Source organism: Chlamydotis macqueenii, chromosome 2, assembly GCF_036417535.1.
Source record: "Chlamydotis macqueenii isolate bChlMac1 chromosome 2, bChlMac1.mat, whole genome shotgun sequence".
Lineage (NCBI taxonomy): Eukaryota > Metazoa > Chordata > Aves > Otidiformes > Otididae > Chlamydotis > Chlamydotis macqueenii.
In genome coordinates, this window is record NC_141557.1 from 163,541,675 (window position 1) to 163,569,021 (window position 27,347).

Here is a 27,347-nt window from a genome sequence, read left to right on the forward strand (position 1 = left end):
CTGTAACGCTCCCTCCCCCCCAAACCCTCTGGCACTCTTCGGCCCATCCCGGTGTCCCTGTCCTGGCCGAGCTGGGTGCGCGTCCTTGGCCACCCCCCGGGGAACCCCCACTTTCGGCGCCAGGCCCCCCCCGCTCCCTCCCTCCCTCTTGCGGCTGTGTCCCGCCGGGACCCCACCCTTCCAGGCGCCGTTCTGGTGCCACCGGGAACGTTTCGCTGCCCCGCGGCCAGAGGCCCACGACATCCCGGCGCGAGCTCCTGGAGGAACGCCGGCCCCGGCTTTTCGCCCGGCCTCAGCTGGGTCCAGCCTGGCGCCGGGGGTCGGCGCCGGCCCCCAGTCCCCCGTCCCCGGAGCGCCCGGACCCCCGCGGGCTGCGGAAGGAAGGACGCCGCTGCCGTGAGTCTGACCCGCGTTCGCATTTAATGGCGCAGATGGCTCAGGCGTTGCTCTGCCGCATCAATGACATGAAACACCAGCATGTATTGATCAGGCTGCGCCGCCGCCGCGCCCCGGGACCCGCAGTTCGGGGACGGAGCGCCTCACAGCCGGCAGGGCCGGGGAGAGCGGAGCCTTTCCGTCGGCGCTCTCGCCAGCGCTGCTCCAGTCGGACCTGGGCCGGGGCGGGCCGGACCCCCGGAGCAGCCGTGCGCGGCGCCCGCGGAGCCCGGGGCAGGGACCCCTTTGGGAGGAGCCCTGGGGCGCCGGCCCCCTGCCCCTTTTGGGCTGGCGGGGCGGCGGAGCGTCCCCAGCGTCCCTGCGCAGAGCCAGCGCTTCCTCCCCGCCGCGCGCGTGGGCCCGCAGAGTCCCGTGGGCCCGCAGAGTCCCGTGGGCCCCGCTCCGCCGTCGCCTCCCGGCTGCGGTCGCCCCGCGGCGCGTGTCCGGGTCGGGGCGAGGTGCTGCGGGGCGACGCCGCGGCGCGGGCGGCAGCGTCCGTGCTGTGGTGGGGGGTGTGTGGCTCCTCCGTCCTTCCTCCCGCTCCTCGCTGTCCCTCCCGGGCGGCGCGCGCCTAGCTGCGAATCGCCGTCTTCCTGTCCCGGTCCTTGCTCTGCGGAGAGGAGAAGGCCCGGTTAAACCTCGCACCCGGCCCTGGGAGTTCTGCCGGCGCCCCGGCCCCGGCCCCGGCCCCGGCCCGGCGGCCCCTCGCCGCTCCCCGTGCCGGCGCGCGGCAGCAGGGTCCTGCGGCGGCTGCCGAGGCCTCAGGAGCGCGAACCCGTCCCCGTCCGCCCGGTCGCCACGCGTAACTGGGGGGAAACCTTCCCGCGCTGCTGCCGCGCCCTCCCGGCCCGGTGAGGGCCCGGCGGTGAGCCGGGCTTTGCGCCCCACGTGCCAGAATAGGTCCCCTCCGCCGCCGCCACCGCCGCCGCCACTGCCACTGCTGCCACCAGCACCACCAGCACCATAACCACCGCCACCAGCACCATAACCACCGCCACCAGCACCATAACCACTGCCACCAGCACCACCAGTACCATAACCACTGCCACCAGCACCATAACCACTGCCACCAGCACCACCAGCACCATAACCACCGCCACCAGCACCATAACCACTGCCACCAGCACCACCAGCACCATAACCACTGCCACCAGCACCACCAGCACCACCAGCACCATAACCACCGCCACCAGCACCACCACTCAACAGCACCCCCACCAGTAGCCCCACCGTTGCCAGCAGCACCGCCCCTGCCCCGGCAGAACTGGTCCGTCTCATTTCCAGTTTGGTGGTGCTCCTGGCCACCCGGGCTTCCACCGGGCTGGGCGCAGGACCCGGGCGCTGGGTGCTGTTCCCCCCGCTCTGCCGGCCCACGGGGCTCGCGCGCGGCGCAGCCTCCCCCCGCCGCACGTGCGGCCCCTGCTCTGGCTCTGCCTTTGTTACCGGGGAGGGGAGGGGAGGGGAGGGCAGGGGGGATCAGCCCAGAAACGGGAAAATTAAATTTCCCAGATGTTCGGGCCCCAGGAGTTCTTGTGCTGTCTGGAGAGGAAATGGGGATTCGGAAAATCCCGCCTCATATTTTTTCCCCTATCACCTTGCCTTTCCGCTGCCATTAAGCGCGGCAGAACAGTAAATTACCGGGCTGCGCAGCCGGCGCGTCGCGCAGGTACCGCGGGGGCAGGCGCTGCGCTCGCCGGGCTTGCAGCGGCTTTTGGGGCGCCCTCCGCTCCCCGGCGCCGTCCCCGTCCCCGCAGCCCAGCGCTCTCCGCCGCCGGGCCGCCCTTCGCCCAAACCGGGGGTCTTTTCGCGCCAAACCCGCCGCCACGTCCCGACTCCGGTCCCCGCGTGCCGCGCTGACCCTGCCGGGGGTGGTGGCGGGAGGGCCGCGAGGGCACGGCGACGGGGACGCGGAGCGGTGGAGCGAGAGCGGCTTTCCCGGCGTTCCGGTTTTCCCAGTGCGCGGCTCGGCTCAGCCCTCCTGCGCGTGCCCTCGGCCGCGGGCTGTGCGGCACTGCGCGGGCTGCGCGCCGCAGGAGGGCCGGCTGCCGGTGGTTTCGCAGCGAGAAAACGCAGGGGCGCAGCACGCAGCGGGTGACGGGATCGGCTGGTCCGTCGCTCCACGAAACGCTGTGCTGGTCCGCTGCCCCCCGCTCCCCTTCCTGGCCCCGCGCCCCTTCCCGACGTCCCGTCCCAGCCGCACGGCAAACGCTCCGGGCCTCTCGCTCTGCGCCGGCTCGGGGCTGGGCGCGGCGCTGCCGGCCCAGTCGGGTGCCGCGGCTTGGGACGCGGCCCAAATCGGGCTGGGGGTTTCAGCCGCCATCGCTCTCGCGACGCCTCTCGGCTCCCGCGCGGTCTCGTGCCCCCTCCCCCTTCGCTTTCCACAAAAGACGACGCGGCCGACGCTGGACGCTCGCCCCTCGTCACCTCGCTGCCTGCTCGCGGTGACCCCGCTCTCGCGTCCCCGCGGCCGCTTGCTGCTCGGCCGTTCGGCTCTGGCGAGAGCAGCGGGATGAGCGCTCCAGGGGCGCTGCCAGCGCACGGCGGTTCCCTGCTGGAACGTGGGCGTTTCGGCCGTTCCAGCGCGGGCCGTCTGCGAGCCGCCCCGAGCCGTGTGCCGTTCCCAGTCGCCGATGCGGTCGCTGGAGGAGAAGCGTCCCGTTCTTCCCCCGCCGGCGCTGCGTGTCCCGCCTGCGGCGTCTGCTTCCCTCTTCCTTCTGCCCGGGCTGCGGAGCGAGCCGGGCCTCGTCCCCGTGCGCGATGTTTACCTGCGATGAGGTCCGGGGGAGCCGGCGCGAGCCGGAGCGGCCTCCGGAGCCCGGCCGTTGTCCGGCGGGCGGCAGCCGCCCACGCGTGAGTCACTGGAGCGAGGATGGTGCCGGGGAGACGGCGGTGGTTTCATCCCGATCCGGGAAAGTCCCTGGGATCCGGCCTGGGGACGCCCGGGCGCACGGCGAGGCTGAGTCACGCGGCGTGCGTCTGGGCAAACGCGTCCCGCAGATGCTGGCCCAAACCCTTCCCCTCAGCAGGTTTCCCTTTCCTTGGCAAAGCCCGGAAAGCCGGAGACGGCGGGAATCGCGGACCGCAAGGCCGCCTCGGTCGGAACGCCGTCGTGAGCCGGAAGACGCGTCGGAAAAGCCGACCTTTCCGCGGGGGCCGGGTGGGCCCGGGCGCCCGGCAGCGCCAGGGGTTGGTGTTCGATCCGACGGAGCCGAGCGCGGAGCCGAGCTGCGCGGGTGCGCTTGGAGAGGGGAGGTGGCTCTGCCCGCTTCCCGCGTGGGACGGGGAAACGGGACGGGGTCACCGAGGAACCGCCTGCCGGAGCGATCCCGCGTGGAGCTGGCTTCTCCGGAGGGGCCGGCGGCCACGCAGCTCTGCCCGGCCGCCCTGCGGCGAAGGGCCGGGAGATCCCAGCGCTCCGTCTGCGGCTCCGGAGGGGATTGCTTTCGCCTCCTGGCCGTTTGCCGGGATCCGCGCGGATCAGCGCTGGGCTGCTGTGCTCCCTTCACTCACAGCACAGCCGCTCGGGCCCTTCGCTGCCCGTCAAACCGCGAGCGCGGCCCGGGCGCGCCGCTTACGCCCCGCCTGCGGTCCCGCGCCCGGCCGGGACCCAGCCCGGCGTTTCTCGGAGCCTGGTCCCCCGCGGCAGCCGCCGCGGATCCGGCCGTGGGGACGTTCCTCCGGGAGAGCGCCGGGAGGGAGGCGGCGGTCTCGGCCCGGGGGTCCCGCGCCGCGCATCCTTCCCGAGCGCCCTGGCACGGAGCGGCGCGTCCGGGGTTTGCTCCGGCGCGGGAGCCGGCGCTGGGAATGCATGCGGAGGTGGTGACGGGAGTTTATCGGGATTGATGGAAAAGCGGCAGAGGGAATTTATCGGAATTGATGGGAAGTGGTGATGGGAATTTATCGGAATTGATGCGAAAGAGTGATGGGAGTTTATCGGAATTGATGGAAAAGCGGCGATACCAGGAAAAGCGAGGGAGAGCGCTTGATCGTCGGAGCTGTGACGGGTTTCCCAACAGGCCGGCCGCTGGAAGTCGGAGTTTCCCAGCAGGAGCTTCCCCACCAGCAGCTTCTGTTTCCGAACTGGGCTGGCGCTGGCTCGGGCGGTTGGCCGGAGCGCGAGGGTGCTTTCCGGCCGGCGCGCTGCGTCCGTCGCCCACCGGGCAGGGCTCACGCCGGCGCTCCCCGGAGCCACGGCCGGGACGGGCGCTTGGAGCGGGAAGAGCCCCGCGCGGTCCTCCCGCGGTCCTCCCTCCTCAGCAGCGCCAATCCCGCGGAGGCTCCCGACGGATCCGTGAAGTGGAGAGGACGTGCGAGCGGGATTAGCGGGGTTTGGGGTTTTCCTGCTCCGAAACGCTCGAGCTGGCGGCGTTCGCTCCTGCCTGGCTTCGCCGCCGCTGCTCCGCGCTTAATGAGCCCTGAATCCTAACAAAGGCCTCTCGCTCTCCGGGGCCGCTCCTCGGGGTTAGACGGGATCCAGCGGCCTCGGCTCTTCCGCTCCCCTCACCTCCGCCCCGCCAGAGACCACCGCCGCGCCGCGAGGAGCCCGGCCGCTTTGGAGCCCCCGGGGCGCAGCCCCCTCGAGCGCGGCTGGGGGCTCCTGGCAGCCGCCCCTCCCTGGCGCTGTGCGCGTGGCAGCAGCGGCCCCGGCCGGCAGCACAGCCCGGGGAAGGGCCATGTCACCGCGCCCTGCGCGGCGTCCCGGGCTGGGTTTGCGTTCCCTGCGCCGCCGGGGAAGGTCTGCGGGGAGCCGTGCCGCTCGTCGTCTCTCCCGGCCGGTGGCACTCGGGGAATCGGCGCCGGAGCCGCGGCGCAGCTGCTGCTGGAGCTGGGGTTTCCCCAGTCCGGCTGCCGGGCTGGCGTCCTGCTCCACGTATCCCACCCCACCGCTGCCCCGGGCCGGCGTTGGCGGGTGCGGGCGCCAGGAGCGGGCGACGCCGGGCTGGCCGGGACATTGCGGCTGCCGCTCGCTGGCCTTTGCCAAGCCGGGCTCCGCGCTTGCCGAGCGCTGGCGGGGCAGAGCCGCTGGCGCCCGGCGTTCTCTGGAGCGCTCGGGGGGCACCTCCGTGCCACGGCGTCGGCCTCGGCTTCCCCCGTCCCTCTCCCGGCGCGGCTCCCCGGGACCCCGGGCGCATGGCTGGGTGCGCGGTGCCGGCGTGACCCTCGCCCAGCGGACGGAGCAGCCCGGGGAGCCGGCGCAGGAGCCGGCAGCGGGGCGCCGGGAGCCAGCCCCGCACCCAAACCGGGGTGCCTCTCTCTGCCTTTGGTGCCTGGGCTCCGCCGGAGGGGACGCGCAGGCTCTTTCCAGACTCCCGCTTTCCCCGCGCCTCTGCTTTCTGGCTCCTAAAGTCGGTTTCTCGCCCCCGGAGGTTTCCCCTTCCCCTGCCCCTCTGCGCCGGCGAGGTTCGGATCGCTCTGGGCAGGGACGCGCCGTATTTTCTGCGCCCGGATTTTGTGCTCGCCGACGGGATGTGGTGAGCCCTCCGGCTCCCGCCTCTCCCGGCCACCCCGTCTCCCCCTCGGCTCCCACCGAGCGACGGCGGCGGAGCCGTAGCCGCGGCCGGAGACGCCCGGGGGTCCGGCGGCACAGCCCCCTGCGGCCGCAGAGCCCGCGGGGACGGCGCGCGCGGCCACTTACCAGCTTCCTCTGGTTGCTGAGGCAGAAAGTGCAGATCTGTTTGGGCTGGGAGTTCTCGGCGTCGCGCGCCGGGGGGCTGCTGCCGGCGTGGTGGTAGAAGGCGGGGGTGGTGTGGCAGGGCTGCCCGTCCCCGCAGGCCTCCCCCACCAGCAGCACGTTCCCCAGGTGGGAGATGTAGCTGGAGGCCAGTCTCAAGGTCTCGATCTTGGAGAGCTTCCGGTCGGCCGGCTCGGTGGGGATGAGCGTGCGGAGCGCGGTGAAGGCGGTGTTGACGCTGTTGGTGCGGTCGCGCTCCCGCGCGTTGGCCGTGTGACGCTGCCGGGGCTCCCTGCTCAGCCGGTTGGGTTTCTTGCCGCTCCTCCGCTTGCCCGCCTTGATGCCGAAGGCGTCGGCGTCCAGGTGGTACGGCTTCTCCTCGGAGCCCGAGCTCTCGCTGCCGTTCTCCTCGTCCTCCGACAGCATGCTGATCTCGGGGTACAGGTAGCGGCTGGGGGCCGAGCGCAGCATGGCGAAGGACATGGCGGGGGGCGCGGGGGCACCGGCCGCGCTCTGCCCACCTCCTCCCGCTGCCGACGGCCTCAGCTCCGGCCGCTCATGCTGCTGCCGCTGCTGCCGCTGCTGCTGCCACCGCCGCTGCTGCCGCCGCTCCCGGGATCCCGGGACCCCCGGCCCGCCTCGCCCTGCGCGGGGGCTCCGGCTGGGGGGGCTGGCGCGGCGCGGGCTGCGGCTCCCCGGCGGGGCCGTCCGCGGAGCGGGGGCTAAGGGCTGCCGGCGGGGCCGTCCGCGGAGCGGGGGCTAAGGGCTGCCGGCGGGGGCGGCCGCCCGCGTCCCGGCCCCACGCGTGTGCATCCCGCGGCCGCGGCCCCGCAGCCGCCGAGTTTTATAGCGCACGGGGGGCAGCCAGGCCCCTCCCCCGGCCCGGGCTGCTCTGGGAGCCGGAGCCGCGCTCACGCCTACCTGAGCTCACCCTCCGGCCTCCGAGGGGCTTAACCCTTCAGGGCCCGGCGGGGAGGGGGCCGGGGGGTGCGGGGGGGGTGGCCCGGGCGGGAGCGCTCGGCGGGGGCTCCGCACCGCAGGCCCCGAGCGCGGCCGGACGCTCGGCACCCATCGCCCCGCCGGGGTCCGCGGGGGGCTCCCGGAGGTCCCCGCGGGACCCTGGGTGCTGAGCGGGGAGGAAGGCTCCCGTCGCCCCGCGAGCTGCCGGATTCCCGCGCAGCCTGGGCCGGGCCGGGAGACGGGGTCCTGCTCGGGATCGGTCCGTGCCAGGAGAGCCCTGGGAGCGCTCCCTCCGCTTCCCGGCAACCAGAGCAGATCCCAGAGCGGATCCCAGAGCGAATCCCAGAGCGGATCCCAGAGTGAATCCGTGCCCTGCTGCTGACCAGAGCGGATCCCAGAGCAAACCCCACAGCAGATCCCAGAGCAGATCCCAGAGCGAATCCCAGAGCAGATCCCAGAGCAGATCCCAGAGCAGATCCCAGAGCGAATCCCAGAGCAGATCCCAGAGCAGATCCCAGAGCAGATCCCAGAGCGAATCCCAGAGCAGATCCCAGAGCAGATCCCAGAGCAGATCCCAGAGCGAATCCCAGAGCAGATCCCAGAGCAGATCCCAGAGCGAATCCCAGAGCGAATCCCAGAGCAGATCCCAGAGCAGATCCGTGCCCTGCCGGGGCAGAGAGGGCGGCGTGAACCCTTCGGGCGCTGCCCCCGCACCTCTCCCCACGCGCCCGCCTGCCGCGCGCCCACTGCCGTGATCGGCTGAAATGTCCTCCCCGGGTGTCGGGAGCCCCGTAGGTGTGTGTGGGTGCAGAGCCTGCGCCTGCCCCCAGAACCTCTCCCCAAAACCTGTCCCCAAAACCTCACCCCAGAACCTCTCCCCATAACCTCACCCCAGAACCTGTCCCCAAAACCTGTCCCCATAACCTGCCACCAAAACCTGTCCCCATAACCTGCCACCACAACCTGTCCCCAAAACCTCTCCCCATAACCTCTCCCCAGAACCTCTCCCCACAACCTGTCCCCAAAACCTCTCCCCATAACCTCTCCCCATAACCTCACCCCAGAACCTCTCCCCATAACCTCTCCCCAAAACCTCACCCCAGAACCTCTCCCCAAAACCTGCCCCCATAACCTCTCCCCAGAACCTCTCCCCACAACCTGTCCCCAAAACCTCTCCCCATAACCTCTCCCCAGAACCTCTCCCCATAACCTCTCCCCAGAACCTCTCCCCATAACCTCTCCCCAAAACCTCTCCCCAGAACCTGTCCCCAAAACCTGTCCCCATAACCTGCCACCAAAACCTGTCCCCATAACCTGCCACCACAACCTGTCCCCAAAACCTCTCCCCATAACCTCTCCCCAGAACCTCTCCCCATAACCTCTCCCCAGAACCTCTCCCCAGAACCTCTCCCCACAACCTGCCCCCAAAACCTGTCCCCATAACCTCACCCCATAACCTCTCCCCAGAACCTCTCCCCATAACCTCTCCCCAGAACCTCTCCCCAGAACCTCTCCCCACAACCTGCCCCCAAAACCTGTCCCCATAACCTCACCCCATAACCTCTCCCCACAACCTGTCCCCAAAACCGGCCCCACTGACCCCGCAGAGGCCAGCACCGACCCCAGACCTGCCCCCATTCCCCTTCCCGCGCCACTCACGGTGCCCGCACGGGCGGCTCGAGCGGACTCCTGGGGGGGCGCAGGGTTTGGGGATCGAGCGGGGGTCCCCGCGCCCGTCCTGCTGGGCCGAAGGACACCGGGGCGTTTCTGTCCTCTGCACGCGAGTCGAGGGGCTCACGGGGACACCCCGGGCCCTGCTCCGGGGACCCCGGAGGCACCCTCGTCCCCGGCAGGGGGGCTGCACAGCCACGGCCTGGGGGGCTGCGGTGGCTCGGCGAGGGACGCGGCCGCTCTTGGTGAGAGGGACGCTGGCAGTGCCCAGCAGCGTGGCGGCCTCACGGCGTCCGCGCGCGTGTGCTGCGCTGGGAAGCGGCGTTTTGGCTCGGCCGGAAACGGGAGCTGCCGTTTCCCCCGAGCTCTGGGGTTTCCCCTGCGTTTCAGCGGCGGCTCCGCGGCGGGAGCTCCGCGTGGGGTGCTGGCGGCGGAGCCGGCGTTTCGCGCCACGGCGGTGAATGGGCAGCGGCGGCAGCTGCTGGAACGCGCTCTCGTCTCCCGGGGCGCGCTGGGCGCTGCCGCTGTGTGCTTTGGAACGCCGGGCTCCCGTGGCATCTGCTTTCGCTTAGCTCCGCTAACGAGCGCGATTTCTCCAGCACCTTCCGTCCAAGCGCAGTCCCCTGCGCTGGCCTTTCCCGCTGAGGCGCACGTCCGTCACCGTGCGGCCCAGCTGCTCCGCGTCGGGACGGAGAGCCATGCTGCGTGACGCCATGCTGAGCCCCGGGCCGGGCCGGAGCACCAGCTCGGAAAACCCCGGGCTGACACAAGCAGAGGCGTTTGGCGCCCGAGATCGCAGCGTCCCGGCCCTGGCTGCGGCTCTCCTGGCTTCCCGGCGAGCTTCCATGATGCCCTACTTTCGGCATCGCCATCCCAGCCCTGGCGGGTCACCGGCGCCTTCTCCCAGGCGGAGAGAGCTGGGAGAGCTGGGAGCTGCGGAGCCGTGGCGAAGGAGCCCGAAATTCCCCGCTGCCACCGTCCCCGCCACGGCGTGCTTCCCTGCCGCCGCGGAGGCGCTGCCCGCGGGGGACCCGGCGCTGGGCCGCGGTGCGGCTGGGCTTTCGTGCCCCCCTTTAAACCTGCCCCCCCCCGTCCGTGGGCCCTGCCCGCCCCGGCCCTGCGCGGCGTGGGGCGCTGGGGGTGCCTTTCCTGCCGCCGCCCTGACCCCGGGCTCTGCGGCGCTTCCCTCCCTGCGGACGGTGCCCGGTGTCGGTGCCGGACCCTCGAGGGCCCCGCTGCGACGGGAGGTGCGCGTGGGGGTGCCGGAGCCTGCGCCGCGGTGGCCTCGGGGGACGCGCGAGATGCCCCCCGCCGCCGTCCCGGGATCCCCTCGGCCGCTGGCTCCCGCACCCTGCGGCCCCCGGGCACGTCGCCGCGCTGCAGGGCGGAGGGTGGGAGGGCTGAGCCCGCCCCGTCCCCCTTCTCCTCCACGTGGACCGGATATTTTCAAGAGAAGAATCTTTCCTACGAGGCTCTCCGGCTGCCAGGAATGTGCGTCTAGGAATGCCCAGGGCCCATCCAAGAACAACTTCCAGACGCGAGGCTGAGTGACGGCAGTCCCTCGCGCCCGGGCTGCAGGCTCCCCGCTCCCGCTCGGAGGGCCCGGCTGGCGGGAGGCGCTGCCGTAACGGGACGGAGGCAGCCCCGCTGCCCCAGCGGGTGCGGGAGGCCGGTGGAGGGGCGGCGCAGGCCCCGCGGCTACCGGGCCGCTTCCGCGCCGCTTCAGCAGCTCCGTCCGGGAGGAATTTGCTCCTCGCTCCGCGCCGCGGGGCTGCGAGGGGGACGTGGATCCCGCTGCCGTGGGCTGTCCCCCGTGGTGGCCCCAGGCCCGTGCGTCCCCACGGGATTTTGTGGGGGCTGAGACCCCCATCCCAGATCTGGGAACAGCCCGTGTCGTCCCCGGCGGGCGCTGTGCCAGACACGTAGGCGCCGGGGACGGGACGAGCGCGTGGGGCACCTGCCGGCGCCGCGCCCCTCCCTGCCAGGCCGTGCCGTCTCCCGTTTCGGGGTCTGGCCTGCGCCAGCGTGCGGCCGGGGCACGGCCAGCACGGGTCCCTGGGGCCGGCGATTGAGGAGAAAACCTTCCCGGCCTGCTGGGATCCTGCCTCCGCTCCTGGCAAGAGCTGCGCCCAGGGATTCCTGCGAGAGTCCGCAGCTCCTGGCAGAGCGCAGCCGGCCTTCGGGAAGAGACGCCCAGTCTGGCTTCCAGGCTCCCCGCGCGGCAGCGGCCCAGGGCGTTAAAAACACCGGCTCGGCCCTGCGCCCGCTGCGGCCCTGCGCCCGCTGCGGCCCTGCAGGAGAAACTGCATCCCCGTCCCCCTGTCACCGCCCGGGCATCCGTGCCGCCGATGCTCTGGAGCCCTCTCGCCCGGCCTGCCCGCGTCCCCGCGGGGAAGCAGAGCGGCTCCAGCATCGCCTCCCGAATCGGAAGCCCCCGGGGTCGGGCCGTGCCCCAGCAGCACGCGGCCTCCAGCCAAGAGCAGCAGCGGCGTCCCGGGACGGGGCCGGCTCTTGCTGGTGCCGAGGGGGGAAATTCCTGCCCCGTTCCCCCCGGGAGCTGCGCGCATCCTGCGCCGACGTCCGCTCGGAGAGTGATGGATGGGTCCGGCGGGGATCCCGGCGCTCTGCCTTCCCGGGGCTCCTGGAGCAGCTCCGCGCCGTTTCCAGGTGTTTATGGGGAGCAGATGGCGCGGCGCGGCGCAGCGAGGGTGGCCCCTGACCGCGGGGCGTACGGGGCGCAGGTCACCTTCGCGCCCTCCTCCCTCTGCGGCCGTAACTGGGGACGGGGTCCTGGCCCCCTGCTCCTGCTGGACCCCGCCGGCCCCGCGGGCCGGGACGCGGCCGGGTGGGCGAGGAGCAGGGTTTGCCCTCCACGGCGGCGGGCCTGGAGATCCGCGCTGCCCGCCGGCCACCGGCACTACCTCGGCGTCTGGGAGACTTCGCCGTGGCCGCGGGCGCTCCGGCGTTTCCTCCGTCCCCGTCCCTCCAAGGACGGCAGCGGGGCAGGGACAGCCCTCCCTGCGGTGTGTTCCCGTGCGAGCTGCTGCTGGGGACCAGGGCAGCCGCCCCTCGTGCTCCCCGCCGGCGTCGGGGACGGGCGACGCGGAGCCCAGCGGCGTCCCCGAAACGCGCCCGTGGTGCCGACCGCCCCTCTGCGCCGGCGCACCGGGACGTGGGACTCGCGGCCACGCACAGACGTCGGCGGCCGCGGAGCCGAGGGGAGGGATGAAGCCCCCGGCACGCGGGGGACGTCTCCCCGCTCCCGGTACGGGCAGCCGGGAAGGGCGAGCGGCGTGTGCCCGCATCAGCCCGCAGCCGGGTTTGCGCGGCTCCCGCCGGCGTTCCTGCTTGTCCTGCAGATGGGAGGGAGCGGGGTTCGGCTGGGCTGTCCTGTCCCCCTCCTTTTTACCCCCCAGCACTGAAGCCGCGTCCCCTTGTCCCCTGCCCGCCCCTCACGCCGCCGTCCCTCCGCTCCCCTCCAGGACATTCGCAACACGGTGGGCAACATCCCCATGGAGTGGTACCAGGACTTCCCGCACGTCGGCTACGACCTGGAGGGCCGGAAGATCTACAAGCCCGTCCGGAACAAGGACGAGCTGGACATGTTCCTGGAGAAGATGGAGAACCCCGACTACTGGTGAGCGGGGCGGGGGCGGCCGCGCGCTGCACGGGGCTTGTAACGCCTCCAGGTCTCCCGGCGCGTTTTCGGGAGCCGGGGGCTCTGTGGCCGCGGGATCTGTGACCCCGACCCCCCCCCCGGCTCCCCCGCAGGCGCACGGTCCAGGACAAGATGACGGGGGCGGACATCACGCTGACAGACGAGCAGGTGGACCTGGTGCAGCGGCTCCAGAAGGGGCAATTCGGGGACGTCCACTTCGATCCCTACGAGGTGGGGGTGCGGCACGCCCTCAGCGCCCGCTCCCCGCGCAGCGCTGTCCCGGGACGCGCCGGGGCAGCGCAGCCTGTGCGTCTCTGTCTCCCCAGCCGGCCGTCGACTTCTTCACGCGCGAGGTGATGATCCACCCGGTGACGAATCGCCCGGCCGACAAGCGGAGCTTCATCCCCTCCCTCGTCGAGAAGGAGAAGGTGAGCGGGCTGCCGGCGCCGGGGGCGAGCCGGGCGCGCGAAGCCAAGCTCTGCTCGCCGCTGGAGCCCCCCACGCAGACGGCGGCCCGGCCCGGCCCTGCCGCGGCACTGCAGAGCTGCGCTCGGCGTCTTTCGCTTCCGTCCCCACATCCCGCACCTCCTCCCCGTGCCCGCGGGGCCCGGCGCGCCCCTGGGCTGAGCCCCCCCCGCCCCGCAGGTCTCCAAGCTCGTCCACGCCATCAAGATGGGCTGGATCAAGCCCCGAAAGCCCAAGGACGACACGCCTACCTACTACGACCTCTGGGCCCACGAGGACCCCAACTCCATCCTGGGCCGCCACAAGATGCACGTCCCGGCCCCCAAAATGAAGCTGCCGGGGCACGAGGAGTCCTACAACCCCCCGCCCGAGTACCTGCTCAGCGAGGAGGAGGTGAGGGGGCCCCGAGCGGCCCTGGGCGCACGGGGGGCTCAGGAGGTGCCGGGGACCCGAGGCGGGGGGGGGGGCTGTGCTGTGCCGGGGAGGGCGCCCTAGGGACCGCGTCGAGCCGAGACCTCGCCAGGAAAACGACAGCCGCTGGGATAAAAACGGAAGCGGGGCCACCTCGCAGGGAGCCCTGCCACAGCAAGGTGCAGCCGCCGGGCTCTGCGGGGTCTGCTGGTGTGGGGGCCGTACAGAGGCACGTCCCGCCCGGGCTGAGGGGGAGAAAATCGGGCAGCCAAACCTCATCCGGGTGGGGAGGGCTCGGCTGGAGGCAGACGGGGTGCTGGGGCAGAGCGGGTGAGCGTGGCGGCTCCCCGGGGAGAAACCGGCCGGGGGGTGGCTCTTGCTGGGCTCGGGGGGTGCGCCGGGGCTGGGGCAGCGACGCCTCGCTGCCCGGGGTCCTGCCAGCCCCCTGAGCGCCGTCCCCCCGCCCCGCAGAAGCTGGCCTGGGAGCAGCAGGAGCCGGCCGAGCGGAAGCTGAACTTCGTGCCGCAGCAGTACCGGTGCCTGCGGGCCGTGCCCGCCTACCCCCGCTTCATCCACGAGCGCTTCGAGCGCTGCCTCGACCTCTACCTCTGCCCTCGCCAGAGGAAAATGCGGGTGAGGGCTGCCCCCACCCCCGCCCCCACCCCGCTGGCCTCGGGACGTTTCAGGCCGGCCTCTGGGACGGCGGCGCTCCGGGGCACAAACTGCTGCTCCCAAAGGCCCCTCGCCCCTCGCCTGCCCGCAGCGCCAGTCCCGCTCGCTGCGGAGCCGCTGAGCTGGAGCGAGGGCCGCGCCCGTGCTCACAAAAGCGCTGTCCTGCATCCCCCTCTGACTCGGCCTGGAGCCCGGGCCTTTCCCGCCGGATCCCGCCGCGGGGCCGCAGGGCAGCCCGTGCACGCGGGGCGCCAGCGCCGGGGCCGGCACGGGGGCTGAGGAGCGGCCCGGCTGCGTCTCACCGCCCGCGTCTCGCAGGTCAACGTGGACCCCGAGGACCTGATCCCCAAGCTGCCGAAGCCGCGGGACCTGCAGCCCTTCCCCACCACCCAGGCCCTGGTGAGCAGCTGCGCGGAGCCGGGGCAGGGTGCAGTCCCAGGAAAAAAGCGGGGATCCCCGCTCTGGTCGTGCACGGGGCTCGGCCGCGCGCAGAGCTCGGCTTTCGGGGAGCTCCCCACGGAGGAGCCGCGGGCTGCGTGGGGCCCTCACCCCCTCGTGTCCCTCCCCAGGTGTACCGCGGCCACAGCAGCCTGGTGCGCTGCCTCAGCGTCTCTCCCAGCGGGCAGTGGCTGGTGTCGGGTAAGGATTCGCTCCCCGCTCCGGGGCGTCCCGGCTGCCGCCGGCCCGGCCCCGGCGCCGGAGCTGGGCCCCGTGCCGCTGCGGGGCTGTGCACGTGTGAGAGCCGGTGCCGGCGGCGGGGGCGGCCTGGGCGGGAGGCCGGGAGCATCCCTGGGAGCATCCCTGGGAGCATCCCGGGAGCCCTGCGGCTGCCCGCGCCCGCGGCGTGCGTCCCCCAGCCTGCGCGAAGGCGCGTGGCCTCCGGAAGGCTGCGTGGGTTTTTCCAGCCGCTCTCGGGACCCCACCCAGGAGCTCTGCGTCCCTCCCGCTCCGCAGTGGAGAAAGTGAGGCTGGCGGGGCGCGCGGCAGCGGCCGCGGCTGGAGATGGAGAGCAGATGGCAGTTTAACGGCCCGCGGAGGCGCATGTGCTTTTTATAGCGCTGGAGCCTCCGGGCCGCCAGCTCCCGGTGGCCGCCGCGTCGGGCGGTTGCACAACGTGGAATTCCTGGCCCCGGGCTGGGAGAGCGGCTGAGATCAGGCGTTAAAAATAACCCGGCCCGCGGGGACGCGCGCTCGGCTACCTGCTCCCGTCGGGCCGGCCCCGGGAGCTGCCCGCCGGCACCTCGCAGCTCGCCGAGCCGCGCAGAGGCACGCTGAGCCGAGCCAGGCGTGCTGCCAGCACAGCAGCTGTGCCGGGAGCCGTGCGCCTGCGGAGGGGGGACGGCGGGCAGAGCCGCGGGGCTGGGGGAGCGCGCTGGGGGGGCCTGTTCTCTCGGCAGCGGCCCCCGGTCACGTCTCGCCTCCGCGCTGCCGGAGCTGCTGGGAGTCGCGGGCGCTGGGGCACGGCTGCGTCCCTCCCGCTGCTCCCAGCGCGGGCTGTGCTGCGGGGCTCGGGGCCGCTCTCCCCTCCGGTTTTGGGGACGTGCCCTGGAGCCCCGTGGCGTCGCGGGGGGAGCCGTGCCTGGCCCTGGCCCTGGCCCTGGCCCTGGCCCAGCGCGTCCTGCCCCGCAGGCTCCGACGACTGCACGGTGCGGTTCTGGGAGGTGTGCACGGCTCGCTGCATGAAGACCCTGCCCGTGGGCGGCGTGGTGAAGAGCGTCGCCTGGAACCCCAGCCCCACCGTCTGCCTGGTGGCCGTCGGCGTGTGAGTGTCCCGGCACGGCCTCCGCCGACCTCGAGCCCCGCGGCCCCGGCTCCGTGGTGGCCCAGGGCTTGCGGAGGGGTTTCCCCGCTGGCGCCCTGACCCCTCCGCTCGTCCCGCGCTGCAGGGAGCAGTCGGTGCTGCTGGTGAACCCCTGCCTTGGGGACAAGCTGCTCTACGGGGCCACCGACCAGCTGCTGGAGTCCTACGCGGCGCCGGACGAGGAGCGGGTGCAGCCGGTGCAGTGGGTGACGGCCACGGCGGAGGAGCACGGCAGAGGCGTCCGGCTGGCCGTCAGACACAGCAAGGTGGGGCCGGGGGGCCCGCGGGCGCAGGCCGGCGGGGGGCCGGTCCCCGGGCTGGCGGGTGACGCCCCGCTCTCCGCAGGCCGTGAAGCAGGTGACCTGGCACGGCAAAGGCGACTACTTCGCCAGCGTGGTGGCCGACAACGGCAACATGCAGGTGCTGATCCACCAGACCAGCAAGCGCTGGAGCCAGAACCCCTTCCGCAAGAGCAAGGGGCTGGTGCAGTGCGTGCTCTTCCACCCCGTGCGGCCCTACTTCTTCGTGGCCACCCAGCGCTACGTCCGCGTCTACAACCTGCTCAAGCAGGAGCTCACCAAGAAGCTGATGACCAACTGCAAGTGGGTGTCCAGCATGGCCATCCACCCGGGAGGTACGCGGCCCGCGCGCCCCCCCGGAGCTGCCGGCTCCTGTAAGCCGGGACGGAGCGTCCCGCTCGGCCGGGCTGTCTGGGGCGCGGGGCGGGGCGCTGGGTGCTGGCGGGACACCCCGGGGGTCGCCGGCGACCCCGCCGACGCCCCGTTCCCTCTCGCAGGCGACAACGTCATCTGCGGCAGCTACGACAGCAAGCTGGCCTGGTTCGACCTGGACCTCTCCACCAGACCCTACCAGCTGCTGCGGTGAGCGCGGGGCCTGCGCCTGCTCCCCGATAACCCGCCCGCGGCCCCCAAACCCCGCGGGGGCTCCTCCCGGGGCGGTGCCCTCTCCTGGGGCCTGGCAGCGGGATGGAGCCCGGCGGGGCTGTGCCGGAGCGGCCATCCCCGCCCAGCGCGTCGGGGCGTCACGGCTCCCGTGCGCCCGCAGCCCCCGGGGCCCCCGGCCTCGGTGGCGGTGGCTGAACGCGCCCGTCGTCGCTGCAGGCACCACAAGAAAGCGCTGCGCGGCGTGGCCTTCCACAAGCACTACCCGCTCTTCGCCTCGGGCTCGGACGACGGCACCGTCATCGTTTGCCACGGCATGGTCTACAAGTGCGTAGCGGGGCGCCGCGGGGGCTGGGCGTGGGGGCCCCTCGCCGCTCGGGGGCGCGGCGTTTGTGGGGTCCCGGGGAGGCGGGAGGGAGCCAGCGCCCAGCGCTGACGCGCTCTCCCGCCGCAGCGACCTGCTGCAGAACCCGCTGCTGGTGCCGGTGAAGGTGCTGAAGGGCCACGCGCTGACGCTGGACCTGGGCGTCCTGGACGTGCTCTTCCACCCCACGCAGCCCTGGGTCTTCTCCTCCGGCGCCGACGGCACCGTCCGCCTCTACACGTAGCCGCCGGCGCGTGCCCGCGCCCCCCGGCCCACCACCAGCCGAGGGGCAGCGCCAGGCCCGCCGCGCTCTGCCGGGAACGCCGCTGCGGCGCGCAGAGCCCGGAGCTTTTCTCATTAAAGGCTTTTTGTTACAGCCCCGCGCCGCTCCGTCCTGCGTCACCAGCTCGGCCCGCGCCGGGGGGGGCGCGTGGATCCCCCTCCCCTTGCCACATCCCGCCGGGTGCCGCTGCCTCCCCCGCCCAGCGTGGCGCCCTCCAGCCGACGCGGCTGCCGGGGGCAGAGGATGGGGTGAAGGTGCCCTCGGGGTCTCCGCTCGCCCCCGGCGCCAGCTCCAGCCCGCTCGCACCCGCCAACAGGACCCCCGACACCCGCTGCCTCGCAGCCGGCCCCCGGGCAGCCAGCGCGGGCACACGGCGAGCAGCCAGCCCCCAAAATGCATCTGGGCCCCACCCCAGCATCACCCGCCCCCCATCCCCATAGCCCCTGGGGTCACCCAGGTGGGGGGAGCAGGGCCCTGGCTGCCCCCCGCCCACGTCCCAGCGGAGGAGCCCCGTGTGCCGGAGGGGCCCGGCAGCGGCCGAGGGAGTGGCGGAGCCCACGGGCACCGGCTGCACCGTGCCGGGGCCCGGAGCTCACGGGACGCCCCTGCCGCCGAGCCCTCTCCCCAGCACGGGGCGCTCCCTCGCAGCAGCTCTAATGCCCCGGCGCGTTCACTCTGAGCCCTACTGACGCCACTGCCCCTGCCAGCGCTGCTGGATGCAGGCGCCGCCGCTGAGCGCCGAGGAGCGCGGCCAGGCCGCAGTCCGGGACCACCGCCACCCCCCACCTCCCGCGGCTGCTTCCGGGTGCGGAGCAAGCGCCCACAGCAGCACCTGCGCAGCCCCCTGCCCCCGCTGTCACGTATACGTCCTCCCAGCATGGGAGGGGATATTTATCCTGCGGTGGGGGTCCTGGCACGACGGGGGCTTCCCCCGCGCCGTTCCCTGCCCCCAGGCGCCCCCAAGCCCCCGCTGCCACCCCCCTTCACCCCAGCACAACGCTGGAGGAGCAGAGCGCTTTATTTAAAAATCCGTTTATGTACACGCGCGTCGAGGGGACGGGCACGTTCACCGAGCGGAGCCCCGGGGGGGGCAGGACCCCCCACTCAGCAGCGGGGAGCAGCAGCGTGGGGCGAGGGGCCGGGGGGAGCCGGGGCGGGGGGGCTCAGGCTCCGTCCCGCTCCTGGCTGAGCGGGAGCCGCGCGGGGAGCCCAGGGCCGCTGCCCGCCCGCGGTCCAGGCCAGCCGCAGCCCCTTCCCTCCGCCCGCCGCCACCCAGGTCCCCCCACCCGGGACCCCCACCCCCCCAAGCCAGCCAGGACCCCGTGCCGCAGCCTGCGCAGAGGGGCCGCGCGCCCCCCGCGTCCTCCAGCCGCCGCGAAGCCGGGGTGAGGCCGAGCCCGGCCAGGAGAGGGGCACGAAGGCGCTGGGCCGGGCAGGCTCCCGCGGGCGGTGGGAACGGAGGAAGACGATGAGTGAGCCGGGCTCCGGCGGGTGCTCGACGCAGGAAGACGTGGCAGCGGCCGCGGGGACCCCAGGCCGCGGGGGCTGGGGGCTCGGAGCCGACCCAACTATTGCTGCGATGGAGCCGGGGCGCGGCGGGCTCACAGGATCCTGACGAGGCGGCCCAGCGTCTCTGCCACCTTCACGCGGACGGCGGGGACGGGGTCCTTCAGGAGCAGGTTCAGGGCTGGAGGGAGCAGAGCGCAAGGACGTCGGGGGGCTGCGGGGCCGTGCCCACCCCTGCCCCGGGCTGGGGCACCCTCAGGCCCCTCCAGCCCCCCAGGACCCCCCAGCCCCGAGCCCGATGCCACGGCCGCAGGATGAGGCCGCGGAGGCTGCTGCAGCGCCGGTGGGACCGGGGGGCTCCTGGGGCGCGGGGCTCAAGCCGTTGGGGCTCCTCCTGCACCGTCCCGGGGAGGGCAAGGGCCCCAGCGCGGGGGTCCGGGGCCGGGGAGGGGAGCGGGGCTGGGAGCCCCCGGGGCCCTGCGCAGACGCTCGCTGGGCCAAGGCTCCCCTATCAGCGCGATTTCCTAACGCCTGGAACGGCTCCCGGGCGTACGAAAACGCTCCAGGTAGTTTTTCCTCGCAGTAAAAGCACAATCACATTTTTCCAGTAGCTTGTTTACGCGGCGCGGGAGAGCGCTCGCCCCGCTCCGGACCCCCAGCTCCGGCGGCGAGGCGGCCTCCCCCCATCCTCGCGCCCGCTCGCGGCATCCTCGCGCCTCGCCGAGCCCGGGCGCGGGGGGGTCCCGGGCCGGCAGCGCCGCAGCCCCCCTGGACCCCGCGCCACTCAAGACGGGAAGCTCGCGCAACCCAAGCCGGGCCTGCTCGCTCCAGCGATTACTCAGAGGCAGGCAGATTATCTTTCACTTGTTTCAAACAGACAGGCCTCTTTCTTCTGGAAGGGCTCAGGGAGCCAACGGAAAGATAGTTTTTCCTTTTTTAGTGTTTTTTAAGCTCCCTTGGAACAATCCAAAAGTTTCCATGCATTACTATATACTATGAGGTCACCAGTGACAGGGAAAAAATCCCTGAAATCCAGGAAAATTACTTAACTCTGCTCCAAAATGCCACCAGCTTCAAGTCGACTTTTTATTAGCCCTTCACAGCAGCCCTGAGCTCGGCCCCCGCCGGTTAACGCCTTGCAAACCGCGCGAGCCCGCTCCTGCTCACGCTACGCCACCGCAAACGCCCCGCGAGCCCCCGACCCCGCGGGCTGACCGGGAGCTCGGGGACATTCCGTGTCCCCTCACCTCTTCCCTCTCATCCCGGGCGCTCCGGGAGGGAGCGCGATCCCGCTGCGGCCTCATCCCTCTCCGATGGCCTAAAGCTGCCCCTCCCCGGGTGCCCCCGGCCCCAGAGCCGAGCGGGAGCGTGGGGCACAGCAGCGCCGGAGGCCGGGGAGCCCCATCTCGGGGCGCTGAGCGCCGGCTCCCGCGGGCAGAGGCGGGCCCCGCGCCCCAGCACCGAAGGCGGCGGGCGCTGCCACTCACCCGAAATGAGCTGGTCCAGGTCCACTTGCTGAGAGTGGTCTTCGTCCACGTGCAGCACGAGGAAGCCTGAGGAAGAATTTTGGCGTCAAGCTTGGTCTGGGGCCCGCCCAGGAGCCCCACACGCGCAGGGACGGGTCCTGGCAGCACGCCGCCGCCGCAAACCGGGGTCCGTAGGGCACCGCCCATGGCGGGCGGTCACCCGAGCCACGGCACGAGGCAGGCGCCGCGCGCCCAGCCAGCACTGGCGGCAAGCGGCCGGAGAAAACCTCCCGGGGCGCCGGCAGCAGCCGGGGACACCGCACGCGTGCCCAGCCCCAGCCCCGGGCACAGCGAGGCGCAGGCCGGCGCGCTGCAGGACGCGGAGGCCCCAGGCGAGCGGCCACGGCCAGCAGCAGAGCGGGGACGGAGGGCGTTCCCAGGAGCAGGGCCCGGCGCACGGCTCTCCCGGGGAGCGGACGCCCGCGCGCAGCCCGGGGAGCGGCGCGGGAGCAGCCGTACCGATGAACATGGCCGCGGCTGCTCGGATGTCCACCCAGCTGCTCTTGAAGTAGAAGAGGTTGGTGACGACCAGGCGGTGCAGCATCTCGGGGTAGCTCTGCATCTGGGGGAGCACAGAGCCGCCCAGGGAGTCAGCGGGGCGCGAAACCGGCCGCCCGCCGCACCCGCGCCGGCTCCGGGGAGCGCGGGGGTCCCGGGGAGGCCAGGAGCACGCCCGAGCTGGGGGGAAGCGCCCTCGGGGGCAGCACCCGGGGGCCTTACGGACCAGCAGCCCCCGCACGACCCCGCGGGCAGCGCCGAGCCCCGCGCAGCGCCGACGCCGCGGGCGCCGGTAGCGGCTCACCAGGTGCTTGCAGACGTTGTTGATGAACTCGCCGTAGTGCAGGCTGCGGCCCTCGCGCAGGTGGTTCAGGAACATCTCGCACAGCCCCTCGCAGCCCATGCTGGGGCCGCACATGCGCAGGGCGAACTTGCAGGCCTGCGGAGCGGAGGAGGGGGCTGCGGCGTGCGCTGCAGAGCTCAGCACCGCGCAGGATCCCCGCCCCGCGGCCGAGGACCCCTGATCCCGCCGGCCGGGGCGCTCACCTTGACCACCTCCGGCTTCGGGTCCTGCAGGTGCAGCAGCAGCGTCACCAGCCCGTTCAGGATCTGCTCGAAGAAGACTTCGCAGTCACCTTGGCTGAACTTGGTCAGGTTGCCGAAGAGCACGATGGACGACTGGCGGAGCTCGGGCTGCTCCTGCGGGCAGAGGGGATGAGCGGGGCTCAGGACCGACCCACGCCGGCCACCTCCCGGCCACCCGCTGCCTCGCAGCCCGGGCGGGGGGGACATCAGGGCGCCCCGACCTCCTCCCCCAGCCCCACAGCGCTGCCTGCACCCAGGGGTGCGCCCCGCAGCATCCCAGCAGGCTCCCGCTGCCCCGGCTCGGCAGACGAGCCGGTTCGGCCGCGCCGGCGAAGGCAGGAGCTCGGCCTCGCCGGGCCGCCGCCCTTACGTTGTCAAAGAAGGGCCGGATCCTGATGGCGATGTGGAGCAGCATGGACTGGATGTCTCTCTCCTCCACGTGATCCAGGAGCTTGGAGAGACCGGACATGGCCTCCAGCGCAACCAGGTTGTGGGGGTCGTCTTTGTCATCCATGCCGTTGACCATGGACGCCAGGAGCTTGGCCCCGTGCTTCCTCACCTGCGAGGGAAGCGGCGAGAGACGTGGGACCCGAGGGGACGCGTCCCCTTGCGGGCAGAGAGAGCTGGGAGGAGACTTAAATTAACGGCCACCGCGGGCAACGCGTCACGGGCACAGGCCAGTCATCGCGCGGGGTAACTGCTTACCCCCGCCACCGCTCCCCTCCCGCCGCGACCACCGGCGCGGCGTTTCGCTGTCGTTACAGCCGGCGCACACGCAGCGAAGGGGGAAATCACGTCCGCGTGAGCCACGCTAAGCCTGCCAGCGCTGAATTCCAAGAGCTCGGCTTCGCAAACTACGCCGTGCTTCCCAGTGCGGCTCACGGAGCCATTGGAGGGGCGAGGAAGGGCGGCCGGACGCCGCCCCTGAGCCGTTGGGGACGGTTGGGTCCTGGAGCGCTCCCAGAGCTGCGCCTCGCCAGGCCGGCATCGCCCCGGTCACCCCAGCAGATTGGGGACGGGCGCACCCGCAGCGCGGTCCGGGATGCAGCTGGAAACCCGGCCGCGCTCGCTGGGGCGAGAGGAGGAGCTGCACCTTTGCTGCCGTCGCCCTCACTGCACGGGCTGGCGGCTGCCCTCCTCATCCTCGCCGGCTGCGCCCTCGGCGCCGCTGGCTTCTCGTTTCCCCGACGCTGCGCTTCGGCCCACGCGGCCCGGGCGCTGCCGGAGCAGCGGCTCTGGCCGGCTACGTCGGTATTTTTAGAAGCTACCGATATTTCAGCAGCAGACCGAGGGAGCGTGTTGCCTGTCTCGGAGCTGGCCCGCTTGTGACCTCTCCCCGGGGTTCGGCACGGGCCGAGCACCTGCTGCCGCCGCGCGGCCGCCAGGTAAGGAGAGCCGCGGGGTCACGGCAGCACCCGGTGCTCCCACGCGTGTGGGGTGCTCGGTGCCGGCTCCTCTCCCGCGCAGGAAAAGGGGGGGTCAAGCCCCCTGCAAGGTGCACGTGGAGCCGGGCGGGGAGCAGCCGCCCCGCGCACCCTCACAGCGAAGAGCCGCGAGCGTGAGCGCCCCGTGCCTGCTCCGCGGACGCCTCCGGCACAAACTGCCCCGACCGCGCGCCGCAGAGCAGACGCCGATCCCTGCCTGCCCGATCCCCGTCACCGGCCAGGCATCGCTTTGCTTGCACCGATCGATTCGTCGTCCGGCAAAACCACCGGAGCAGCAGGAAAGCGACGGGCTCAGGGGCTGGCACAGGCGCAGCTGGCTCTCACCTTTTCCGGCGAGCCGGACGCGATGTTGCCCAGGCCGCGCAGAGCCAGCATCCGCACCAGCGTGCAGGCGTCCTTCTGCCGCCCGGTCATGTTGTCCATCACGGTCTCCAGCAGCATCAGGTCGTTCACCACGTTACTGCCCAGGAGCTGAAGGAGGAGGGAGCCTCAGCACCGGCAGGACGGGGCCCCCGAGCCGCGGGGGAGACGCCGGCTGCCTTTCAGACGCTCCTGTCCCCCGACGCCAGGAAAGAGCCCCAGCAGACCGGGATTTGCGCCCCGGCTCCCCTCGGACCCTCGCTCCGTATCCACGCCATCCAGAGACGGGGCCGGGGCAGCGCGCAGCCCCCGCGCCCCAGGCAGTGCCTGGGTTTGGGGAACCCGCAGTAACCCCTAAGGTGTCAACCAGGAAAAGCGAGGATCCCAAGTTGGGAAGCGGTGGGAAGCCCGGGCCAGCACCGGCAGCCGGGAGGAACCCAGGAAACGCCCGCGAAAGGTAAATCCTCGCCCCGAGCGCGCCCGCCGGGCGAGGTGAAGCGGGCTGCGCAGTCGGGGCGTTTACGGGGACGGAGGGCCGAAGCACAGCGGAAGCGGAGCTTTTGGCGAGCAGCTCCTCGCTCCCGCAGCGGCGCGGGGAGGAGCGGCCGGCAGAGACGCGAGGAGATGGATTTGGAGACCTGGCTGCAGGGAGGCGGCAGGCGGCTCCCCCGCTGACCCTGCAAACCCGGGCCCTGGGGACAGCCGCGGGCGGAAGCGGGACGTGCTCCAAGCAGCGCCGCTGGCCCTCCGCAGCGGGGCCCAGCTCGTCCCGGATGGATCAGGCGCCACTTTACGGAAAGGAGGTTTGACCACCGGCAGCGGCGGGGGCGGCAGGAGCACCCACCACCACCGGCTGCGGCTGCGGAGAAGCCAGGAGCCCCCGGGGCCGAGAGGGACACCACGGCACGAGAGGGACACCACGGCACGAGAGGGACACTACGGCACGGGAGCCGGCGCCCCAGAGCCTGACCCGCACGCGGGCAACCACGGTGCAGGCACGGAGCTTGGGCCGGACGCCCGCGTGCGGCAGGGCCGTCGGCGGCCACGTGCACCCCAGAGCCGCCCCTGGGTGCCAGGGGCTGGGACGGAGCCCCCCGTGCCGCCCGCCCGCCTGCCGCTCCAGCCCAGCGGCCGTTCCCCTCCCAGCTTCCCCTCTGTCATCTCCGTCACCGGCACGGCACGGAGAGAAGGGACTGAGCTCTCACCTCATCAGCGCGGGGAGAGGGAGACACAGGTATGCGCTTCCTTCCCCTGCAGCTCCGCGCCGAGGCAAAGCTGCTATTTTAAACCCTTGAAGGACGCGGGGAGCCAACCGCGCTCCAAAACTGAAGCAGATTCTGGGCCGGGCTCCAAGAGCCGGGCCGGCAGCTCCCCCGGCCAAACAGCAAATAAAAACAGCGGCCTAATCCCGGGCTGCCGCAGCAGCTGAGAATTTAAAGGGTGGTTTGTACGGGGGACGGAGCGCCGTGCTGCTGGCATGAGGCGCTCCTTTATGTAACGCAAGCCGCCGGAGCGGCCGGGGCGCGAGGTGGCACGGAGGGAGAGCTAGGGTTTCGGTCTGCCGGCTGCGCCGCGGCGAGGGGAAAGGACTTGAGTCACCTCATTCCTCGGGGCGGTACGTCAGGCCCCGCCGCGCTTTGCTGGCTCACGGCGGTGATGTCTTCAGAGCTGGACTGCCGCGAGCGCGGCTCTGCCATCCCCTCACCGGAGGGGCGGGAAGGCGGGGAGCACGGGCAGAGCCCCGCCGCTGCTTCGCCCCCGGCCCGGCTGCCCTCCAGCCGCGCCGGCGAAGACGGGCAGACGGCCGGCCGGGAGCCAGCCCGCAGCGGTGGCTGGGCCGCGTCGCGCCACGCCGCGCCGCGCCACACCCCACTCACCTCGGCGAAGAAGGCGGTGGTGGTGACCCGCTGGCTGTCGAAGACGCTGCTCAGCGTGGGGATGAGGTTCTTCACGATCAGGGGCAGGCGGGGGCCGGCGTGGCGTGCCATCGCGCTGCGAACAGAAGCGGCACGCGTCACCCGCGCTCGCTGCCTGCCTTTCGCGCCTCCGCGTCCCGCTGCCGCGTGGAACCAGGAGAGAAAAACCGGCGGCCGCGGCCCGGCAGCGTCCCCTCCTGCCACCCGCCCGCCTGGGGACCGCGCGCGGGGCGGGACGGAGCCCGGGCCTGGTGCGCGCCGGGCGCCCTGGCAGCAGCCTGCCCGGCGGACCTTGGCAAGGCCGGAGGGATTTTGTTTTGGATGAGACGCTCGCAAGCGCTCAGGAGGTTCAATAAAGCATTTCTGCAAATACTGGAAAATCCCAAACCGCTCGTCTCCTCTGCAGCCGTCCAAGAGCTATTCATGGCGCTGGGTGGAGGGACAGCGGAGTCCCCGGCTGAACCGGGCTCTGCCGAGCCGGACCGCGGGCTGCGCTCGCCCCTCGGCCTCGCCGCCACGCGCCGAGCTCGCCGCCGTCAGCACGGGGCTGTGCCGCAGCCGCGGGGAGCACGGGCAGCCGCCAGCCGTCTCCGGGGACTGGGTGCCGCTGCCATCCCCGGGGAACCGCAAGGACGTCTCCCGCGCCGCAGCTCGAGGAGAGCCCCGAGGAGCGGCTGCGCGGCGCCAGCGCCTTACCCGGCGAGCAGGGCGATCCCGTCGTGGTGCCGCTCCGGACTCGCCATCAGCTCCCAGCCGCCGGCGCTGCCCACGGCCCTGGCCACCTCCTCGCTGCCGCCCCGCGCCAGCATCACCTGCAGCGTCTCCACGGCGCAGCTGCGGAGAGAGGCGCGGCGCTGAGGGCAGGGCAGGCCGCCCCGCAGCCCCTGCGGGGAACGCTCGCCCGGGGAGCGCCGGGAGGCCGCGGGGCGCGTGAGGACGGGATGAGTTATGCGAGGGCTTTCGCCGGAGTGAGGGGAGCCCATAACTCACGGCTACTTCCACTCGCGCCGCGACGCCTGCCGCTAAAGCCATCCAAGACAATAGGCTGCGAAGTAAAGAACTCCAGAACTACTCTAAGGAGGGGTTTTTTTTGCATTAATATTTTATAGGTAGGGATTATTTTGCTGCAAGCGCAGAGCAACATATGGGAAACATACATTATCCTGTCAAAACAAAACAAATATTAGCCACGGATAAGTCTCAGCCTTCAGCGCAAGCATGAGGAACGCAGCTACTACACGCACAAAGCAAACAACCTGGCGTCCCGACGCGAAGGGCTCCCCGCTCGGGAGCCGGGCTCCTGCTGTCCCGGCTTCTCCAGGGATGGGCCACGCGCGGTGACGCGGGACAGGTGCCGGCGGGACCGTCGCCCCCTCGCCGAGTCCCGGGCGCTGCGGGGCGGGGGCACGTCCCCGCAGCCACGTCCTCCAGCAGCGCCTCGCGAAGGGCAGCCTCTCGCACGTCCCGAGCGGAGGGTAACGACGGAAAACAACACCCGCCCCGCCGCCAGCCCCCAGGCTTCCGGCGGTTCTGCACCGTGCTCGTCTGTGCGCGTTATGGGGCCGGCGTTCCCGCAGGGACGAGCGCCCGGAGCAGTGGCTCACGCACGCCGGCCGAAGCCGAGCGCCTGCCGGGGCAACGGCACGAGGAGCGGAGGAGGAGACGCGGAAGGACCGCGAGCGCGGGCTGGGCCGGCTCGCCCCGCTCTCGTGCAAAGCCCAGGCTGGCGGGGAGTCCGGCACGCGTTCAGTGTCCCGGCATCGCGAAGGCGCCGGGACAAGGAGGAATTAATTACTCACTAGAGAAACACTTCGGCAGAAGCCTCCTTCCAGCGTCTGTCTGTGCCAGTACCCGGAACAGCCCTGGTTTTACCCATCCAGGGTCCGGCCACGCAGGCCTGCGGAGTTTTTCAACCCGTTCTCCGCTAGAGACGGCGCGAGCTGCCGCAGCGCGCGCAGCTGCCTGGGACCGGCTCCATCCGCCAGCCGCAGCCAGGATCGCCGCGACGCGCAGAGAGGGCCCGCCGCGGCGCGAGTCGCTGGCCTCCAAAAATCCCTTCAGCCCGGAACAAACCCCAGGCCCCGCTTTCGGAGTGGCTTTAGCGGGGAGCTGCTCCGCAGACACACGGCCGTACCTCCGCCGTCCCCGCGCTCTCGCTCCCTCAGGGCAGCGACCGCCACGGCACGCCGCCGCACTGCGCGGTTCCCAGCTCTCGGTC

At 72.4% G+C, this 27,347-nt stretch overlaps 3 protein-coding genes across 5 annotated transcripts in view; 1 reads left to right on the forward strand and 2 right to left on the reverse strand.

Annotated features, from left to right (window-relative positions):
* Positions 1–17,386, forward strand: part of BOP1 (BOP1 ribosomal biogenesis factor) — a 62,294-nt gene extending 44,908 nt beyond the window's left edge. The window contains exons 4-16 of the mRNA XM_086741393.1: positions 12,220–12,374; positions 12,509–12,626; positions 12,722–12,823; positions 13,041–13,253; positions 13,743–13,904; positions 14,262–14,342; positions 14,513–14,582; positions 15,573–15,705; positions 15,830–16,010; positions 16,090–16,378; positions 16,541–16,625; positions 16,866–16,973; positions 17,101–17,386. Coding sequence (XP_086597519.1) covers positions 12,220–12,374; positions 12,509–12,626; positions 12,722–12,823; positions 13,041–13,253; positions 13,743–13,904; positions 14,262–14,342; positions 14,513–14,582; positions 15,573–15,705; positions 15,830–16,010; positions 16,090–16,378; positions 16,541–16,625; positions 16,866–16,973; positions 17,101–17,254 — 1,851 coding nt within the window. The 3' untranslated portion in view covers positions 17,255–17,386. The remainder of the gene's footprint in view (positions 1–12,219; positions 12,375–12,508; positions 12,627–12,721; positions 12,824–13,040; positions 13,254–13,742; positions 13,905–14,261; positions 14,343–14,512; positions 14,583–15,572; positions 15,706–15,829; positions 16,011–16,089; positions 16,379–16,540; positions 16,626–16,865; positions 16,974–17,100) is intronic.
* SCX (scleraxis bHLH transcription factor) lies at positions 964–6,589 on the reverse strand. Its single transcript, XM_086741395.1, has 2 exons — positions 6,071–6,589; positions 964–1,045 (listed from the first exon to the last, which is right to left on the reverse strand). The coding sequence occupies exons 1-2, from the start codon at positions 6,587–6,589 to the stop codon at positions 1,007–1,009; spliced, it is 558 nt and encodes a 185-aa protein (XP_086597521.1). The 3' UTR covers positions 964–1,006.
* A 907-nt stretch (positions 17,387–18,293) lies between the features above and the next one.
* The window catches only part of MROH1 (maestro heat like repeat family member 1), a 43,979-nt gene continuing 34,925 nt past the window's right edge, over positions 18,294–27,347 (reverse strand). For all 3 annotated transcript variants that reach the window (XM_086741392.1, XM_086741391.1, XM_086741390.1), the window contains 9 exons: positions 25,826–25,963; positions 25,091–25,205; positions 23,178–23,324; positions 21,779–21,967; positions 21,370–21,522; positions 21,128–21,262; positions 20,785–20,887; positions 20,287–20,352; positions 18,294–18,980 (listed from right to left, as the gene is read on the reverse strand). In XM_086741392.1, the coding sequence (XP_086597518.1) occupies positions 18,895–18,980; positions 20,287–20,352; positions 20,785–20,887; positions 21,128–21,262; positions 21,370–21,522; positions 21,779–21,967; positions 23,178–23,324; positions 25,091–25,205; positions 25,826–25,963 (1,132 nt within the window). In that variant the 3' untranslated portion in view covers positions 18,294–18,894. The remainder of the gene's footprint in view (positions 18,981–20,286; positions 20,353–20,784; positions 20,888–21,127; positions 21,263–21,369; positions 21,523–21,778; positions 21,968–23,177; positions 23,325–25,090; positions 25,206–25,825; positions 25,964–27,347) is intronic.

Bases quoted from the DNA above. Each gene is read 5' to 3' on its own strand.
- SCX (XM_086741395.1), bottom strand. From the start codon at position 6,589: ATGTCCTTCGCCATGCTGCGCTCGGCCCCCAGCCGCTACCTGTACCCC. The intron at 1,046-6,070 runs GTAAGTGGCCGC...TCCTCTCCGCAG, and splicing joins TCAGCAACCAGAGGAAGCTG to AGCAAGGACCGGGACAGGAA.